The sequence below is a fragment of the Nerophis lumbriciformis genome, linkage group LG02 (assembly GCF_033978685.3).
Source record: "Nerophis lumbriciformis linkage group LG02, RoL_Nlum_v2.1, whole genome shotgun sequence".
Classification (NCBI taxonomy): domain Eukaryota; kingdom Metazoa; phylum Chordata; class Actinopteri; order Syngnathiformes; family Syngnathidae; genus Nerophis; species Nerophis lumbriciformis.
The window spans coordinates 41115513-41135437 of record NC_084549.2 but is presented as its reverse complement, the minus strand read 5'-3'; the positions used below and the strand labels follow the sequence as shown (position 1 = coordinate 41135437).

The window sequence follows — 19925 nt, the reverse complement described above, 5'->3', positions numbered from 1 at the left end:
AACCTGTGTATATTGTGCAATGTTCCTATCAAATGAACAAACAGCCCATAACCAGACACGATCCTGATGCTTAAAGTAGTAGCCAAGTGGAGATGGAACTCCACACACCACACAAAGAATTGTCCATCCTGTATTCAGAAGGTTTTCATTTGGGTATTCTACAGTTTTTTTACTCTTTAATTAACCTCTGAAATAAGCCTTTTTTAAAACAAAAAAAAATAGTTATGTAAAATACAATTCAAATGTTAAATTGGTGATCAGTTGTTCAAATATGTTTGTAATTGTGCAGGGTGATTACTTTCCTCTTTTACAGACACTGGCAAAGTCCTGCCAGGAGCCCTGCAGGGTGGAAAAAATAAAACAATCCAACAAAGGCACGAGTGTCTTCCCAAACGACAAGGTGTTGCAGCCTCTTCAGAGGTCTTAAGAAGGTAACAAATACAAGAATATGTACGTGTGTGTGTGTGTGTGTGTGTGTGTGTGTGTGTGTGTGTGTGTGTGTGTGTGTGTGTGTGTGTGTGTGTGTGTGTGTGTGTGTGTGTGTGTGAGGGAGGGAGGGAGGCTTCAGGGGTTGACAGAAGTATCCACCAGCTGAGCTCCACTTCTGACCTTGTCCATCAACGTCACTGTGTGTTGTCCACGTTGTGTGAATGTTTATTTTTCATCTGGCTGTTGTAATTACGTCAGTGTAACTAAACTCCTGTCCGTGTCAATGACTGTCATATCTCCTTGAGTTTCTACTCCACCTCAGCTCTCCTCTTGAAGGTCTTAATGAGCCCTGCGGTGGAAAGATCCTTCTCCCACACATCTAAGGACTGAGTACTGAGGGGGCTGATACACACGAGGAAAGATAGAAGATGCTAGGGGCAGGCAATTATCCTTTCTGATGCAATGTATGGCCATCGAGCCCTGCAGCAGGCATGTTACAAATGAGCTGCCACATACCCTCCGGCCCTGAGGGTGGAGAGTAATCACACCAACCGACTGCACTACGACCAACTGGACAGAGCAAATATTATATGAAACATAGGGAGGAGAATAAGAGAGATTTGAAACCTTTGCACTACTTTGCTAACCGGTTGTGTGTTCAATAATGTGGAGATAAGTTGGTTCTTTCGTCTTTTCAGATTCAAATGAAAAACAACTACGCAGAACTTTCTACAAAAGGAAGACATTTTAACATGTTCGTCCCTGAACGCTAAAAACATGATGCGTCTGTCACCTACACACATTAAACCACGCTATTATTACTTCTCTCTGGATTCAGACTCCAAGCAATACTGATGGTGAGTCAGTGTTCATTATATGATAAGATATACTCTATGTATCCCACACTGGGGAGTTGTTACAGTTGCAGTGTGACGTTTACATACAGAATGAACGGGATACAGTAAAGATTCTAAGTAATACAACAATGCAGGACAATAACAACAAATAAGAAATACACTATGCAACACATATGAAGCACACATATTGCATGCCCCCTTAAAAGGATTACAATGGACTTTACAGGATACACATTACAGTGTTTACAAGTGTGTGTTATAAATAGGGATGCAGCTATGGATTATGTTATTAATCGCGTAAACTATTGAGTAGTTTGTTCAAGTAATTGAGTAAACACTTTATAACCTGAATGTGTATTTTAGGGAAAATTGTTAAAAAAAAAAAAATCTGCTTGTCATAACCTTCATTCTTTTGTAGGGGTGTATATTGTTAGGATTTTATTGATACCGATGTTTCTTACCGATACTCATTCGTACTCTTATCCGTGCTACATGTAATTTGGATTATATACAGAGTTTAAAGATGGCAAGAAATCCATTATTTTAACCATTTTTATTACCACAAGAAGAAGTAACACCAGCAACATGATCAGTGTTTCCCACACATTCATTTATTTGTGGCGGCCCGCCACGAAAGAATTACGTCCGCCACAAATGGATTTTTCGGCTTTTTTTTTTTTAATAAATGTTTTTATTAAATTTGATAGGTATTACAATATACAATAGAACAGTAGTCACATTTTCCCCTTTTTTTCCCACCCACTTCCAAGAACAACAACCCGACACATACCCCATACACACATAGCCCCCACCCCCCCAGGTCCTACATACAGTAAGTTAAAGGTACAGTCACAAATGGAAAATAATTAGTACATCACTTTCTTCTCAACATAGGCAGATAGTAAATATACACCCAGAATAAATATAAATAAATAAAAACAAAACAAAAAAAAACAAAAAAACTACCAAAAAGGAAGCTGGTTTATATAAGGTGAACTTTTCATGTGTCCTGTAGCGTCTTTAATTTAGCTATGTAGTCAACCACACAGCCCCAAACAGAATAAAACCTCCCAGGTGCCCCCCTAAGATTGAACTTTATTTTCTCCAGATCTAAATACATCATAAGGTCTTTAAGCCATAAGGAGGCTTTGGGGCAGACTGGTGACTTCCACTCCAGCAAAATTCTCCTACGTGCTAATAAGGATGCAAAGGCGATACTATCCTTACATTTTCTCCTTATTTGGGGATCTGATACCGTCCCAAAAATAGCCATTTCTGCACATGGTGTCAGATTTAAATCCAATGCCTTAGCAAGGTGTTTGAAAATAGTTGTCCAATAATCCAGCAAATGGGGACAAGACCAAAACATGTGCGTCATATTTGCAGGTGACATGTAACATCTGTTACAAGTATCCGAGATATTGGGGTATATTTTGGAGAGTTTGGAATTAGTAAAATAAATACGATGGACAACCTTAAATTGTATTAAATTAAGCCTTGAACAGGATGTACTGTTATTAATTTGGGTTAAGGCAGAATCCCAATCTCCATCATCTATAGATCTGCCAAGCTCTTCTTCCCAACTCCTTCTGATTTTATCAAGAGACGTTTTACCAAACTGGGATATTAAGATGTAGATTTTGGAGATTAGGCCTTTCTGATTTGTGGGAATATCTAAAATTGAGTCAATTAGCGAATTAGGTGGAGTATTAGGGAAAGAGAAACTATTTAATTTAACAAAATTACGAACCTGAAAGTATCGAAATAGGTGAGATTTTGGTAGGTCAAATTTTTCACACAGTTCACTGAAACTAGCGAAGACATCACCAATATATAAGTCATTTAGCCTGCTAAGGCTTGACTGCTTCCATAGAGAAAACGCTACATCTGTGTTGGGAGGGAGGAAGAGGTGGTTATTATGAATGGGGCTGTGGTTGGATAAGCCCTGCAGGCCGAAAGTATTTCTAAATTGAGACCAGATTCTAAGGGTAGAAATGACAATTGGACTACAAGTAAATTGGGATGGTCGATAAGGTAGTTTTGATGTAAGCAGATCCAGGAGAGAGGTAGAACAGGAACTAGCTTCAGACTTGCACCAGATTAATTCAGGTTCTTGGATCCAGAGAGTCACTTTGTGTATGTTAGCTGCCCAATAGTAGTATTTTAGATTAGGGAGTGATAAACCACCTACGGACCTATGCCTTTGCAGGAACTCTCTCCTAATCCTGGGATTCTTGCCTTTCCATATAAAGGATGTGTTTATTATGCAAAAAAAGGAATTGGGTAAAAAGATAGGCAAACATTGAAACAGGTACAAAAATCGAGGAAGCACATTCATTTTGATGCAGTTTACCCTGCCAGCTATAGTTACCGGTATGTGTAAATCATTCCACCTTTCCAAATCTAATTTAAGTTTGTCTATTAGAGGTGGAAAATTGTCCTTGTAGAGAGCTGGTAACTTACGACAAATATGTACACCTAAGTATTTGAAGCTGTTCCTGGACATCTTAAATGGGAGCTCATAAAAGCAATGGGACTGTCTGTGAATGTTGCTTGTAGTTACACCTCAGGTGCAGTAGGTGGCGGTAGCCTACTATGCAATAGCACTTAATTCACCTGGTGGTGGGGAAGAAGAAGAAGAAGAAGAAGAAGAAGAAGAAGAAGAAGAAGAAGAAGAAGAAGAAGAAGAAGAAGAAGAAGAAGAAGAAGAAGAAGAAGAAGAAGAAGAAGAAGAAGAAGAAGAAGAAGAAGAAGAAGAAGAAGAAGAAGAAGAAGAAGAAGAAGAAGAAGAAGAAGAAGAAGAAGAAGAAGAAGAAGAAGAAGAAGAAGAAGAAGAAGAAGAAGAAGAAGAAGAAGAAGAAGAAGAAGAAGAAGAAGAAGAAGAAGAAGAAGAAGAAGAAGAAGAAGAAGAAGAAGAAGAAGAAGAAGAAGGGAATCAAAATACTCGCCGGCTACTTTTCATAATGATGGCGCTTCCTACGTTTCTACCTCAAATGTCCAAAAGCTGCTGAAAGCCTTGATCCAGGATGCCATGGGGAAAAAAACTTAAATGGTGCCTTTTGGCGACAGTTAGCAGCTTGGTGGCTCATAGCCGGCTAGCTAACGCTTGCTAGCGTGGTAGCATTGCTTCATTTTTACAGGTGTTATAGGTAGATAGTAGTGATGGGTCCGTCAACACCGATGCATCGGCGCATGCGTCGAGCTCATAGAGCGAAACCCTGTGTCGGTGCGCGTACCGCTTTTAGAAAGTCACGTGACCGATCATGAGCTGTTTTGGTCAAGTGACAGATACGCGAACTGTGAGCGGGTCTTTTCTACAGCCGGAGAAATAATAACTAAGAAGAGAAAGCGTCTAAAAATTGAATACGTTGGAAAAACTGTTTTTTTTTTTTAAATAAAAATGTGTAAAAATAAATAAATAATAATTTCCAGGTCCACAAGCATCCTCATTCACAACACGTTCTCTTAGATTTCCATGTTATGATACATGTTCACATTATTTATTGACTGTATCTAAAAAAGACAAAAAATATATTTTTATTTAAATGAAGTTATGAAATAATCCTAAATGAAATACAATGACTTGGTTTATATTATTGTATATACTAGGTCAGTGGTTCTCAACCTTTTTTCAGCAATGTACCCCCTGTGATTTTTTTTTAAATTCAAGTACCCCCTAATCAGAGCAAAGCATTTTTGGTTGAAAAAAAAAGATAAAGAAGTAAAATACAGCACTATGTCATCAGTTTCTGATTTATTAAATTGTATAACAGTGCAAAATATTGCTCATTTGTAGTGGTCTTTCTTGAACTATTTGGAAAAAAAAGATATAAAAATAACTAAAAACTTGTTGAAAAATAAACAAGTGATTCAATTATAAATAAAGATTTCTACACCTAGAAGTAATAATCAACTTAAAGTGCCCTCTTTGGGGATTGTATTAGAGATCCATCTGGATTCATGAACTTAATTCTAAACATTTCTTCACAAAAAAAATAAATCTTTAACATCAATATTTATGGAACATGTCCACAAAAAAATCTAGCTGTCAACACTGAATATTGCATTGTTGCATTTCTTTTCACAGTTCTTTTTGACAGACATTTTAGTGAGAAACCTGAGCTTGTGCTTCACTGAGTTTATGAACTTACATTCATATTTTGTTGAAGTATTATTCAATAAATATATTTATAAAGGATTTTTGAATTGTTGCTATTTTTAGAATATTTTTAAAAAATCTCACGTACCCCTTGGCATACCTTCAAGTACCCCCAGGTGTTCGCGTACCCCCATTTGAGAACCACTGTACTAGGTCATAATATCAGTGTCAGTTGAGTCGGTCCATAGGTTGCCTGTAGGGATGTTTAATGTCCAGCAGATGTCATTATTTAGTGACACAGTATCGACACAGTATCAATACAGTTTTGCAATGTGTCAAAACGCTTCATGACGCCTCATCAACCCATCACTAGTAGATAGGTTATAGCTGCATCGCTCGCGGCTCGTCATATATTTAACGTTAATCCGTGATTTCACCGAGCATTTCACTGACGGTGAGCAGCCTGACGCTGCTTCATTAACACCGCCGCTGTTTGACTCGTGGCCCGGGCAGACGCTCGTAGTAACAGTCACGTGTTACAATACCGACGAGCTAACGTGTCCAGGTTATAACCATGTTGTCAATAAACACACGTGGACTGAAGCTAAATTGTCCACTGTCCACTGCAGCATGTGAATGCAATGAAAATAATAAAATCTGAGCCAACCAGCTGTTAAAATGTTGTCCAGGTTAATGTTTTGGCCATTAAAGACCATTCATTTCAAGATTTCAACTGTGATTGGGCTTTAAACAGGTGGCTGACCTGTTCAGATGAGTGTAACTGCTACTGGTCAAATAATGTGAAATAGCATTTAATTTTACATGTATGCAATGCCATTTAAATGCAATTATAGATAATAATAATAATAATAATAATAAATACTGTGTAGTGTTGTAAATAGTCAACGGGAAGGATTCTATTAAGATATAAGCCATGAGCACTACACAGCCAGAAAAAAACCTAGGCAGGACAAGTAAAAATATTGGGGCAAGTAGATTTGAGAAGTCAGGCAAGTAGAAAAAAACCTTAACGTTGAACCCTGCATGTGTTGAGCTGCTGCCGCTTAAGGTTAGACGGCACTGTACATAGAGCGGTTCTGCTCGTTAGTAATAAATTCTAATGTTGGATGTTCACTCCTTCACACAGATGAGTATAGAAAAATATTTTCAACGGCCGAAAAGGGCTCGACTTGGAGAGGAGGTAGGCCTACAGTTCGGACCACAGGTGCGACCTGTTCAGCAGCAGCAGCAGGAGGAGGAGGAGGAGGAGGTTGACTGACTGTGGCAGGACACCTCTGCCTCTGTTTCACTTCATGTTGCTGGTAAATAATATGGTTGTAGTAGTAGGCTAAAGTTAAATTATTTAGTATTCACTAATTAAAGGGGCAGAGCTTTAAGAGACATTTTAGCTTTTATATTTTATAAGATATATTTTTTGTAAGAACCACAATTAATAAATATATTTCAGTGAATCACTAATTGTTCAAATCTGTATATAAATATGTACATAAAATGTTGTAATTATATTCCAACTCCGCGTTCTTCTTGGTCATCGCCGCTGCCCCCCCCCCAAACACCCGCCGACCACACCACCACAAATAGATGCCTGTCCTGTGGGAAACACTGATGATGTAATAGGGCTCGGTCGATAAAACAATATCTATACATCGCGATAGACACGTAACTGATAGGAACAAAAAATGTGTTCAATAAAATAAAATTAAATAGAATAGAATAGAATAGAATGCCTTTTATTGTCACTATACACAGGCACAATGAGATTAAAAGCAACTCGAGTATCAGTGCGACAGTCTACAAATATGCAAAACATAGGAAGGAAAGAAAAGAAAAATAGTGCAAAAGGAGGTAAGATGCACAGTCCAGTCCTGAGAACGAATGTTCTGAATGTGTTATTTAAATATTATACCATACACATCTATACAGAAGCATTCAGACTGTGGGTGGAAAGTAAAAATTGCACACAGAGAGGTGCTAAACTATAAAATCAAAATGCCTATGAGAGTTCACCGTGGTTATGGCTTTAGGGAAAAAACAGTTCGAGTCTGTTTGTCTAAGAGCTGAAGACCCTATAGCGCCTTCCTGAGGGCAGCAGGTCAAACAGGTCAAAGCCAGGGTGGGAGCTGTCCTTGATAATGTTGGTAGCTCTGCTGAGGCAGCGGGAGGTGTAAATGTCTATCAGGGAGGGGAGAGGGCAGCCGATGATCCGCTGTGCTGCCTTTACCACTCTCTGGAGCCTCTCCCTGTCTGCAGCGGTGCAGCTGCCGTACCATGCTGTGATGCAGTATGTCATATGTATATGTATATTTTCTATCAGAAGAAACCGGAAATAATGAAGCAAGGTTGGTTGCAGTCACTTGGGGTCTGTTAACCTAGCAAAATAGAAAGTGATCACTGAGCAATGGGATGGACACGCTAACAGGCAATCGCATAACAGTGTCAACTATCAAGTTTGGTTGCGCCATCTTGCTGCCTCGCCGTTGATTCTCTGCACTAAGTGAGAAGAGAAGTAAAAAATGAGTGCTGCAGAGAGGCAATAAATTGTTGATAAATCAGGAAAAGTCACCTCGACGGTATGCTAGTTCTTTTTATTTTTTCAAAAGGACCATAGTCCTTTGCCTCGCTCATTTTTCCCTTTAAACCCTCGACCGCTCTCTATCCGGATGTATGGAAACAACAAGTAGGAAATAAAGTGCACGACTGTATAAATAAAATAAATAACAAAATATATCAAATGTTCTACATTAAAATAAATATTGGTCCAATAATATTTAAATAATAATTACTGATTATTATATAACCTGATTATGTGTATTTGGGATCTGCAAAAGTCCTGAAAAATTTGAATCAAAACGTGGAGGCATTGCAGCAATATTTATAAAACAATCTTGCCTTCCTCCAAGCAGTTTGTTTGGAATTTGTCAGTCCTGTGACGTTTTTCTAAACTTTGACGTCTGCAGATATCTCTATATATGGTAAAGACTTAACCAAAGGTCTTTGCATGAGACCGCCATTTTATTTATCGTTCGAGCAATTGCAGTCCAAAAGAGGTATGATCAAGGTACAACACGAAAACCAAATATGCTCTGTTGTTGGTTGTTTTGACCAGCACAAGTCACTACACAAATCTTAAGTTCATCTCAAGTAAAAAGTGCCTTACTTTGAACTTTTATGATTTGTGGCAATGCACCTTCAACTCGGAAGAAGTTGCTCCGAGTGTATGTTATGAAGAGTCCTGCTTCCCACAAACTTTCACAAAAAGATGGATTTTCCGAAAAACTACTTTCTATGCCTCTATTACCTCCAAAAAAGCAATGGAGGTAAGGATGAAACGGTAAGTAATAACAGTAGGTTATAAATGTGTGTATGATACATTAACAATAGTTATGTGTACATGGACACATTTAATCGATATAAAAGACTAACCAGAATAAAAAGGCTTCATGTAAACACGGCATTCGGAATATTCTGACCCGATCACACAATGCTTCATCAAAAACTAAACACACAATATTTGCAAGCGCTTTTCAGAAGTAAAAATATATATATATAACAACAACCCCCAAAAACAGAGATAAAAGAAAACCCTTTGCTCTCGTTTGGAGAGAGTAAATGAGTATCTCTGCATTACGTTGATACAGTTTATTTTCTTGTACTTCTGAATCTTATTTGCAAGTATGCATTCAGTTTGTCCTATGGGAGTTGCTGTAGTAAGAAGTAGTTTATGAGCCTTGCAAAGTGTTGTACTGCAAGTATTGTAATTTTCACACATCAGCTGTTTGATTGTTATTTCCATCTCAGTTGTGTATTTGATTGTCTTATTTGGAGATGCCCTATGAAATCGCCAATGCCACAAACAGTAGGATTTATATGGCGAATCTATGCATGAATTGTATTGAGTTAGCACATTTGTTTTAATGTTGAAATGTCAAAGAGAAGTTATTTATATCTCAGGTAAGTTACAGTATATTGACATACTTTATTTCTGTATTTCCAGTTTTATTGAGCTTTAAGTAAAAACTCTTAGGGATGACCTCACCCGACTTGTTGTCTGTCTGCTAAGCCAGCAAGAAGTGACATTAGCAGGAGCAGAAACAATAACAGTAACTTATATTAGCAGAGCGCAGTGGTCCACCCTTTCGTGGCCTGTTACTGATAGTGGATTTCCCTTCCGAGGAGCGGCTTTTTGCTCTGTCAATGGCCGGGTCAATCGCCCTCGGCTTTGGGGTCCGTGGTTTGGGCGACGTGTGGATGACAAAAACATAATCAACCAAACCAGAAGTGATGGTGCGGTCTGGCTGGCAGGGAGAACAGAGCATGACAGGTAAAGACTAAAAACATGGGACCCATTACCTCCCTGCTTGGCACTCAGCATCAATGGTTGGAATTGGGGGTTAAATCACCAAAATGATTCCCGGGACCGGCTACCGCTGCTGCTCACTGTGATGGGTCAAATACAGAGGATAATCTCACCACACCTTGTGTGTGTGTGACAATCATTGGTACTTTAACTTTTTAAGCTCTGTCTACATTTAGGTTATTTTTAAAAGAGGAAATTACATTACCGGGTTTCCTAATACAATGGCTTTGACGGCAGGGAAAACGTGCAAGTCAATGTAAGTCCAGTGTGAGTATGTGTGGTTCTGTGTGAATCAATCAATCAATCATCCATCCATCCATCCATTTTCTACCGCTTATTCCCTTCGGGGTGGCGGGGGGCGCTGGACCCTATCTCAGCTACAATCGGGCGGAAGGCGGGGTACACCCTGGACAAGTCGCCACCTCAATCAAACTCTATTTATAAAGTGTGTTTCATACATAAAAGAATGCAAAGTGCTTTACAAAGTTAAAAACAATACCCCGACGACCCAGATTACCCAATATCACATACGCACGCACGGACACACATACCAAACACAAACACACACACATATGCAACTATATGAACAAATGAATGCATAGCTGAGTACAGAGGAGACATGTGAGTAAACACTATCACAGGAGCCATGTGCACCAGGAGGTCATCAGACTATGGCCACCAAGACGCTGACACAAAGCGCCCCCACAGCGCGGCCGATAACCCCTGAGGCAGATGGCTCATCTGAGGAACGTTGGAAAGTAAAAATAATAAAACTTGTAAAATAGTAAGAACCATGAGTAGAGATAAAGGATAAAATACAAGCAAGACGTATGAAGATTTAAAAAAAAATACAATTAATAATAAATAAATAAATATAAAAATAAAATTAATATACAGTAAATATATATTAAATACATAGGACTAAATAAAATATTACATAACTAATAAGATCAAATGTTAAATATGAATTACTTCAATAAAATAATTAATATTAGGTAAAAGCCTCATCAAAAAGGTGGGTCTTAAGCCTGCTCATAAAAATATGAACGTTCTCCGCATCCCTGAGGTCTTCCGGCAAGCTGTTCAATAGACGGGGGCCATAATGGTGGAAAGATGCCATCCCGTGACTTTGTGTCCTGGCTTTTGGAATAATTAGGAGATGAGAGCCGGAGGATCTCAGGGCCCGGGAAGGTTCGTAGGGTAAAAGCAATTCCGAAAGATAAGAAAGCCCAATACCATAAAAACATTTACAAAACCATAATAACCTTAAAATCGACCCTGAAACACACGGGGAGTCAATGCAGAGATTTTAAAACTGGTGTAATGTGAGCCCACCTTACAGTCTTCGTCAGGACACGTGCCACTGAATTCTGGAGTAATTGCAAAGGTGTAATAACCTTTTTAGGAAGGCCAGAAAGCAGGGCGTTACAATAATCTATACGACTTGTAATAAAAGCATGCATTAGCGTCTGCATGTTGCCTTGAGAGAGAATTGACTATATTCTTAAGATGATAAAAACTTATTTTTGTTATATATTTTACATGTAGTATAAAACTAAGATCAGAGTCAAAAACGACGCCCAGATTTTTCACTTAATGGTATTAAAGACAATGATTGTAGTTTTGATATGTGTTTCTCTCTCATGGCCAATGACTAAAACTTCAGTCTTCTCCTGGTTAAGCTGTAAAAAGTTACCTGCCACCCAGGACCTGAATCTGAGATGCAATTAAAAAGAATATCAATTGGTCTTGTGTCATTAGGAGGCATTGAACTATGCAACTGTGTGTAGTCAGCATAACTGTGGAATATAATTCCATGTCTCCGGATGACACTGCCAAGTGGAATCATGTAAATATTAAAAAGAATAGGACCTAAAATTGATTCTTGAGGCAGATGAAACATTTGTGAACAGTATGTGCTGCCGCTCGAGACCGGCTGCTCCATCACACTGGAAAAATCCATAAATTAGTCGCAACATTGTATAAAAAAGCACAGGGTTCAAACCGTTGGAAAAAAGTAGTTGTATACAGAAAATTACAATAGTCATAGTGTTTTGGCTGTGGGGAAAAAATACCTGTAGTAACCCTCCATCCTGCACTGCAAATGGAACAGTCCTCTGCTGAAGGAGCTACTCGAGGCCTCCACAGTGTCGTATGGGGGGCGAGGGATTTGTCCATTATGGATGTCAGCTTAGCCAACATCCTTCTGTCAGCCAATTCCTTGATGGTGTCCAGTGGACAACTTATGACAGTCAGATCTTCTAATGAGTTCATTAAATCTATTTCTGTCTCTGACGGTGCTGCCCCCACCTCAGCACACATTGGCACTGAAAATTGTAGAAGCCACCTGTGTCATAAAAGGTCCTCAGTTTCCTCAATCGGTGGAGATAACTTGGACCTTTTGTACTGGGTGTTTGTGCTGTTTGTCCAGTTCAGTTTGTTAAGTTGAAGACCCAGTTATATAAAACAGTCCATTATTCATCTCAATGTCCCTATCTCAAAACATTGGTGTGGGTGGTGGAACTGACCGCCAGAAGTCAATCAAAAGCTCTTTTGTCTTAATGAGTCCAGTAAGACAAAGGAGCACTCCAAGCGCAGATGGTTGGATGGATACCAGGCAAGAAAGCTCGATATGACCCCCCTGTAATCCTGCAAGTTGCCCTCAGACACAACACACCACTGCGGATTGATCCAACAACATTGGGAGTGCTGTGCTGCAAACTGCTGTACCACATCCATAGTACAGTCACGTAAATGTTAAGGTTTTAATATTGTGTTTTTCTTTGTCACCAGTAAATGACAAAATCATTAAATTACTACATTAGACTAATAGAGGCTCTGCCAGCAAACACCTCTTGCTGTCATGGAAGATCTAATGCTTAAAATTTTAGATTAACTAACTAAAGTTAAAGTGTAAAACTTTAGAGAAACTGCATTTTTTCTTTTTTTTACTGACTATCAAAATAAAAGGGCCATTCTGGCAGCTTTACAGCCTATAGAGGCTTTGAGATATTGGGCAATGAAATGAAAAGTGACAAAAGAGAGTGTAATCGTTGAGTTGAAAAAGAATAAGCTAAAGGGAAAGGATAAAACAGAAAATATATTGTTAGCCATGCTTGCACATGCGAACACCTTCAGGACCCCTTTCGGCTCCAACCTACTACAACACAACTTAAAAAATACTCATTATTTTTTACTTTGTTAAATTCAAATTTTTTATATTACCATGCTGGGGCCGGTTAGCATCCAAGATGGCCTCATGGTTTGCAGCTTCACAGAGGGGTCGAATCTCTGTGTGGAGTGTTAATTTTCTCCATGTGCTTATGAGGGTCTCATGTTCAATAAACATGCATGTTAGACTAACTGGAGACTCTAAATTGTCCACTGATTGTTTATCTATGTGTTCCCTGTGATTGACCGGCGATCACCCCGAGGTGTACATGGTCTCATGCCGAACGTAAGCTGGGATAAGCTCCAGCTCACCTGTGACTCTGAAAATAAATACAAGCAGTAAAGTAAAGTGCTGGCTGTCCAGAGTCGGGACCCGGGGTGGACCGCTCGCCTGTGCATCGGCTGGGAACATCTCTGCGCTGCTGACCCGTCTCCGCTCGGGATGGTGTCCTGCTGGCCCCACTATGGACTGGACTCTTACTATTATGTTGGATCCACTATGGACTGGACTCTCACAATATTATGTCAGACCCACTCGACATCCATTGCTTTCGGTCTCCCCTAGAGGGGGGGGGGGGGTTACCCACATATGCGGTCCTCTCCAAGGTTTCTCATAGTCATTCACAGCGACGTCCCACTGGGGTGAGTTTTTCCTTGCCCTTATGTGGGCTTTGTACCGAGGATGTCGTTGTGGCTTGTGCAGCCCTTTGAGACACTTGTGATTTAGGGCTATATAAATAAAGATTGATTGAAAGATTGATTGATAAAGAAAACGAATGTGTGGCTGTTGTTGCAAAAATGTATTTGGATTTAAGATGATAAACTTTGACCAACTTTTTGTTTTAATTATTTTTACTTAATCATGTGTATTGCTTTTCAAATATATTTATTAATGATATTTCTACATGTCTTCAAGCCTTTTACTTGCACTAGCTTGTCTTATCACTATGTATGATACTTATTTTTAAAGTTATATTTGCTGCTAATGCTTTTATGGAATTGTCTCCATGATCCTTTTATGAAAAGTACTTCAACTGAAATATAAAACTTAATTTAAAACTATTATTTTGAGTATTTTTTCCTCAACAAATTGCCATCTCGATACATACCAAATTGTACCGTAATTTCCAGACCACATTTTCTACCGCTTATTCCCTTCGGGGTCGCGGGGGGCGCTGGAGCCTATCTCAGCTACAATCGGGCGGAAGGCGGGGTACACCCTGGACAAGTCGCCACCTCATCGCAGGGCCAACACAGATAGACAGACAACATTCACACTCACATTCACACACTAGGGCCAATTTAGTGTTGCCAATCAACCTATCCCCAGGTGCATGTTTTTGGAGGTGGGAGGAAGCCGGAGTACCCGGAGGGAACCCACGCAGTCACGGGGAGAACATGCAAACTCCACACAGAAAGATCTCGAGGCCGGGATTGAACTCACGACTACTCAGGACCTTCGTATTGTGAGGCAGACGCACTAACCCCTCTTGCACCGTGCTGCCTACTAAATCACTAATCACAGCAAAATAAACAAATTATATGTCGCATTGACAGCAGCTGTTCTCTCCCTATCATTTGCACCAAAAACGCACACTCTCTGCTCAGCCAGTGATGTGTTCATGGCCACAAAAACAGTCAGTCAACTCCAACAACACACATTAACTGTAACTGCCAGGCCGACACACTAATGCAGTTCACACACAGCCAATCAATGTCAATATCAGCATGTTATGTTTACGTGTTACTGTTTTTCAGGTTAGCTTATAGCAGCAAAATGATTTCCAAGAGTTAAATGCTGCATGCTAACTCTTATTTTGAACAAACAAACAGGCACTTCATGTACCCCCAATCTCCACAATCAGATGTGTGCTTATTCTAGTGTGAACAGAGGGAAACAATACAACCCCAAGACCTTCAATACAAATCAAAACAGGTCAGGAAAAAACAAAACTTATAACACATAAAATAATATATTTTCAGTTTTGTCCATATACCGGTAAACAAAATGAATGCTGTTTCAGCACCAAGGATTACCCCACATGCTGGCAGTTTTTTTAAGTCATCAAAAGTGACAGGGAGTGTTTCACAGTGTGGTAGACGCAAGTTAATTCAGCTACTTTTACTTTATCTGCGTTTGAATCGTGTTTGGGTTTTAGGCATGGACTGAGAAGGTTTCTTTTGAGCAACACTTTTTTGTGATCCGCACAGCGTCTGTGTCGTACCATGTCACAGTCACCTGGAAAAATGACTCGAGCAAATTTTACACAAAACTTTACCAGACTTGCCTTGCACTGGTTTCACCCAGGAATAGATAGTTCCCAGTCTTTGTTACAGCTGCATTTCCTTTTTTAACTGTGCAAGTCGTGCTTTCTACCCTTTTGATTGACATGACTAAACAGCCCACCCTCACTACTTTCTCCAAACAGTACTTCCACTTGATAAGTGCCGAATTACCCGTACAAAACACGCATTTCAAAATGGCAGGCTGGCTGTTAGCAACTCGAGACAAAGTCTCAATTTGCGGGACTTGAGAAAACTACCATAAATTGCAGACTATAAGCTGCTACTTTTTTCCTACACTTTGAACCCTGTGGGTTATTATACAGTGCGGCTAATCCTAACAAGTGTTTTTATGCACGTGCTATCGTAATGTAATGACGCTAGCATCGTTAGCAATAGCTAATTTGCAACACGTTTACTAGTGTCTGTGTTAGTATTATTAACTGGCATTCTATTTGTATTGTTTCAGTTTCACAACACTTTCACTAAACTCACCAAGACGTCACCGCGGAGTTATTGAGTTTGTTTACCTGATTGGAGAGCAAGCTTGCGCAGCTAGTGAGTTCATGACAATGACTTCTGTTTTGTTTGATCAGCCCTTTTAAGGCCGTGTTCCGATTAAGGTGTGTAAATAAAGATTTACAGAATATTTCTGTGTAAATAATTCATTTCGCAATTTATATACCTGCGGCTTATAGTCTGGTGCGGCTAATTAATGGAAACAATGTTTTTCTTCTAAAATTTAGTTGGTGCGGTTAATATACCGGTGTGCTCTATAGTCTGATAGATACGGTAAAAAAAATGTGTGACTGTCCCGCACAAAGCAGGACATCTGGTCACCCAAGTTGTGTGGCAGTCACTGGTTGCACAGACACACATTTGCTAATGTCTTGTCCGGATAAACACAAGCGATGACATCACTGACTATCAATCAATCAATCACAGCCTTTAATCACAAATGCATCTACTATCTGCAAATAATTTTTCTGCAACACATTTTATTACTGATTTTTGTAGACATCGTCAACGAATGGTTGCATGATTTGCATCCATCTAGTTACTATGATTTTAAACACAACATATCGTTTTTGTGGGAGGCGAGTCCCTACGACGCAAGATGGGGGTTGAATGTGTCATTTCAGATAATTATGTGTCAGGGACGCTGGACGCGTACCTAGAGACATCACTGCACCAACAATGTGAAGAAATGCTTTGATAGGCAAAATACTCAATGATCGCCAACATTATTTGCTAAACTTCGCCAAATAGCTCTAACTAGCTGTCAACAAACATGACTAATGTGCGTACGCGTATGTCCCCATTATTTGATTTTAAAATAAAAACAAAAAACGGAACACTGATCGATTTCCAAACACATTTATTCATGCGTTTGAAAATAGAAAATAGGAATTAAAACAGCAAGTTTTAATTCCCCGTTCAATGTTTGGACATATGGTTGATTGCACATGGGGCGGTATAGCTCGGTTGGTAGAGTGGCCGTGCCAGCAACTTGAGGGTTCCAGGTTCGATCCCTGCTTCTGCCATCCTAGTCACTGCCGTTGTGTCCTTGGGCAAGACACTTTACCCACCTGCTCCCAGTACCACCCACACTGATTTAAAAATGTAACTTAGATATTGGGTTTCACAATGTAAAGTGCTTTGAGTCACTAGAGAAAAGCGCTATATAAAAATAATTCTCTTAACAATTCACTTCACATGCGCTGTGGATCCGTGTACAGTTTGTTTACAGTTTGTGTAAAGTTTGTGTACGTCGCGGCCATTCATTTTTCGTTTAAAATAATAATAATAAAATAAACGATAATTGAACATAAAAAAACAATGTTTCCCGTTTGGTTTGATATTAAAAAACAAATAATTAAAAAACAAGTAACTTATCTATGTTGTTGTTCAGAGTCACTCACTTGAGGATACTGAAAAGAAACACTGACACTGCAATCTACCCATATGTTCAAACATTGAATGGGGAATAGAGAAAAAAGTCCACTCATTGTTTTAATTCCCATTTTCGATTTTCAAACACATTAATACATTTCGGATAATGGATAATTGATAAGTATCCGTTTCAGTTTTTTGTTTTTTAAAAGCAAACCAAAAAACAGGGAAAATAAATTGTTATGTTGAATAATTTTTCAAATCCAAATGAAAAACAGATGGCCGTGACGTACATGGACCCTGTTGGCAACTGCATAGCCGTTGCAAACAGCCCCTTTACGAAGCATAGGACCACAGTGCCACAGAGGTGTTATACCAGATTATATATAATTATTTGGGAGACAGAGCCTGAGTCTGCACCGAGTCAGTGTATTCTCTGGTCTGTCATTGGGAAAATGACGGCAGCTTGGTGGTGCAACAAAGAAATAACACATTAACATAATTTGTCATGGTAATGTATTCCACACTGGGAATGACTTTCCACAACACCGGGACATATTAGTAAAAAAAAAAGGTTGTGTTTAGAGAAAAGCAAAACGAAATACATATGCAAAGCCGTGTAAAGGTTTAACACAGTTTTACAGATTCACAAAGAAGATAAACTACTCCAATATCTTGAGCCCTAATGTGCCCCACACATTGGCTTTGCTCGTAAATGTGGCACACACATTAATCCAAAAGGTCTTTTTCATTGACAGTGAAAAGCCAAACGGATATTGGCATTGACGGGGTTGGTGCAATTTATTTCACAATACATCTTATACACACAAAGGGGCAACGTTGCTCTATTCAGCACTACTAGCCAGCATTGTACTGTCTGTAATTAAATGGATATAGGGGGTTACAACTCCAAGCAGGTTTGCTGGCATGGGCTGAAAAGTAAATTCATTCTTCTCAAAGTGACTTTTATCAATTAGCCTTTCCATGTCAGAAAATAATCGTTTTTTAAAGCTCCATCATGTTACAGGAAGTTTTGGCAGACTCTTTTGCTGAGATAAGGACTGTGCTAGTCAATTGGAATTCACAAAATACCACTAAAAAGCTTAAGGCTACATTACCTTTCCAAAGCTCCCCTTCCCAATGGCACGCAATATTTGAAAGTGGTCAAAGTTCACTGAAAAACAGAGAAAACAATCTGTCAGTCTAAAAATCAGTCAAGTTTTAGTAGCATTTTTCAACATGTGGTATCATAAATAATAACCAAAAATAACTATTAAAAAAGGCTAAGATGTTGGTTGTATGCATTAACAAAATAGAAATGTTGTTATACACATTCATAAGAGAGAAGGTACAGTAATTTGTAGTATCAACACAGTCATTAGTATTAGTTACGGTGTGGGAAAAAGAAGTATCAGTAAATCCATTGCGGATTTTGTTATTCACCCCCTAAACCCCACCCTACTATTTTTGAGAAGTAAAGTGGTACCTCGGGATATGAGTGTCTCATATTATGAGTTTTTGAGCATATGAACTGTCTTTTGTTATGCTTTAGTTTGCGAGCAAAATTTCAGATTACGACCCTCCTTATCGCTAGTTGACGTAGCAAATGTTACTGTGAACTGTAGTGAAATGTAATATCCCACCAAAACAGTCCGTCTTACCTGCTAGCAATAGGTTTTAGCTAGAGATCAACATAACTTTGTTTTCCAACCATGGTAACAAAGAAAGTGAATGTGAAGGACAGTGCTGAGAAGAGGAAGTAAATGGTGTTCATTGAACTAAAGAGATAAATAATCAAAAACACGATTTTAAAAACAGGTCTTAATTACCAAACTTTCCTTTGACAATCAGTTAATGTAACAGAAATCTTTGCAGATTAATTTTGCGAACTGAATTTTTTTTTTTTAACATCAAATGATGCTGACAATTTTAATTGAGTAAAAATGTGTGAGCAAAATGTGTGGGAAGAGGGAACACAGCACCAGCCAAAGACGTAAAAACAATAACCTAACAGCAGACATACTGTATATCCACGACAATATAGAAAAGCTGCTGAAGGTGTGTTTGACAGAAGAGCAGCTACAAGGCAATACTATAGAAGACAGCTCTTTGAGGTAAATGCTGTACATTATTATTACATTACTTCATAAAACTAATGCAGTTGTTATTAGTACAAACCCCGTTTCCATATGAGTTGGGTAATTGTGTTAGATGTAAATATAAATGGAATACAATGATTTGCAAATCCTTTTCAACCCATATTCAATTGAATGCACAACAAAGACAAGATATTTGATGTTCAAACTCATAAACTTTATTTATTTTTTGCAAATAATAATCAACTTAGAATTTCATGGCTGCAACACGTGCCAAAGTAGTTGGGAAAGGGCATGTTCACCACTGTGTTACATCACCTTTTCTTTTAACAACACTCAATAAATGATTGGGAACTGAGAAAACTAATTGTTGAAGCTTTGAAAGTGGAATTCTTTCCCATTTTTGTTTTATGTAGAGCTTCAGTCGTTCAACAGTCCGGGGTCTCCGCTGTCGTATTTTACGCTTCATAATGCGCCACACATTTTCGATGGGAGACAGGTCTGGACTGCAGGCAGACCAGGAAAGTACCCGCACTCGTTTTTTACGAAGCCACGCTGTTGTAACACGTGCTGAATGTGGCTTGGCATTGTCTTGCTGAAATAAGCAGGGGCGTCCATGAAAAAGACGGCGCTTAGATGGCAGCATATGTTGTTCCAAAACCTGTATGTACCTTTCAGCATTAATGGTGCCTTCACAGATGTGTAAGTTACCCATGCCT

The 19925-nt window shown here is 39.0% G+C and overlaps 1 protein-coding gene across 4 annotated transcripts in view; it reads right to left on the bottom strand.

The window, feature by feature from the left end:
* LOC133607810 (serine/threonine-protein kinase 32C-like) overlaps positions 1 to 19925 on the bottom strand; it is a 186347-nt gene that overhangs the window by 97775 nt on the left and 68647 nt on the right. For all 4 annotated transcript variants that reach the window (XM_061962795.1, XM_061962787.1, XM_061962803.1 and 1 more), the window contains one exon: positions 18229 to 18284. In XM_061962795.1, coding sequence (XP_061818779.1) covers positions 18229 to 18284 — 56 coding nt within the window. The remainder of the gene's footprint in view (positions 1 to 18228; positions 18285 to 19925) is intronic.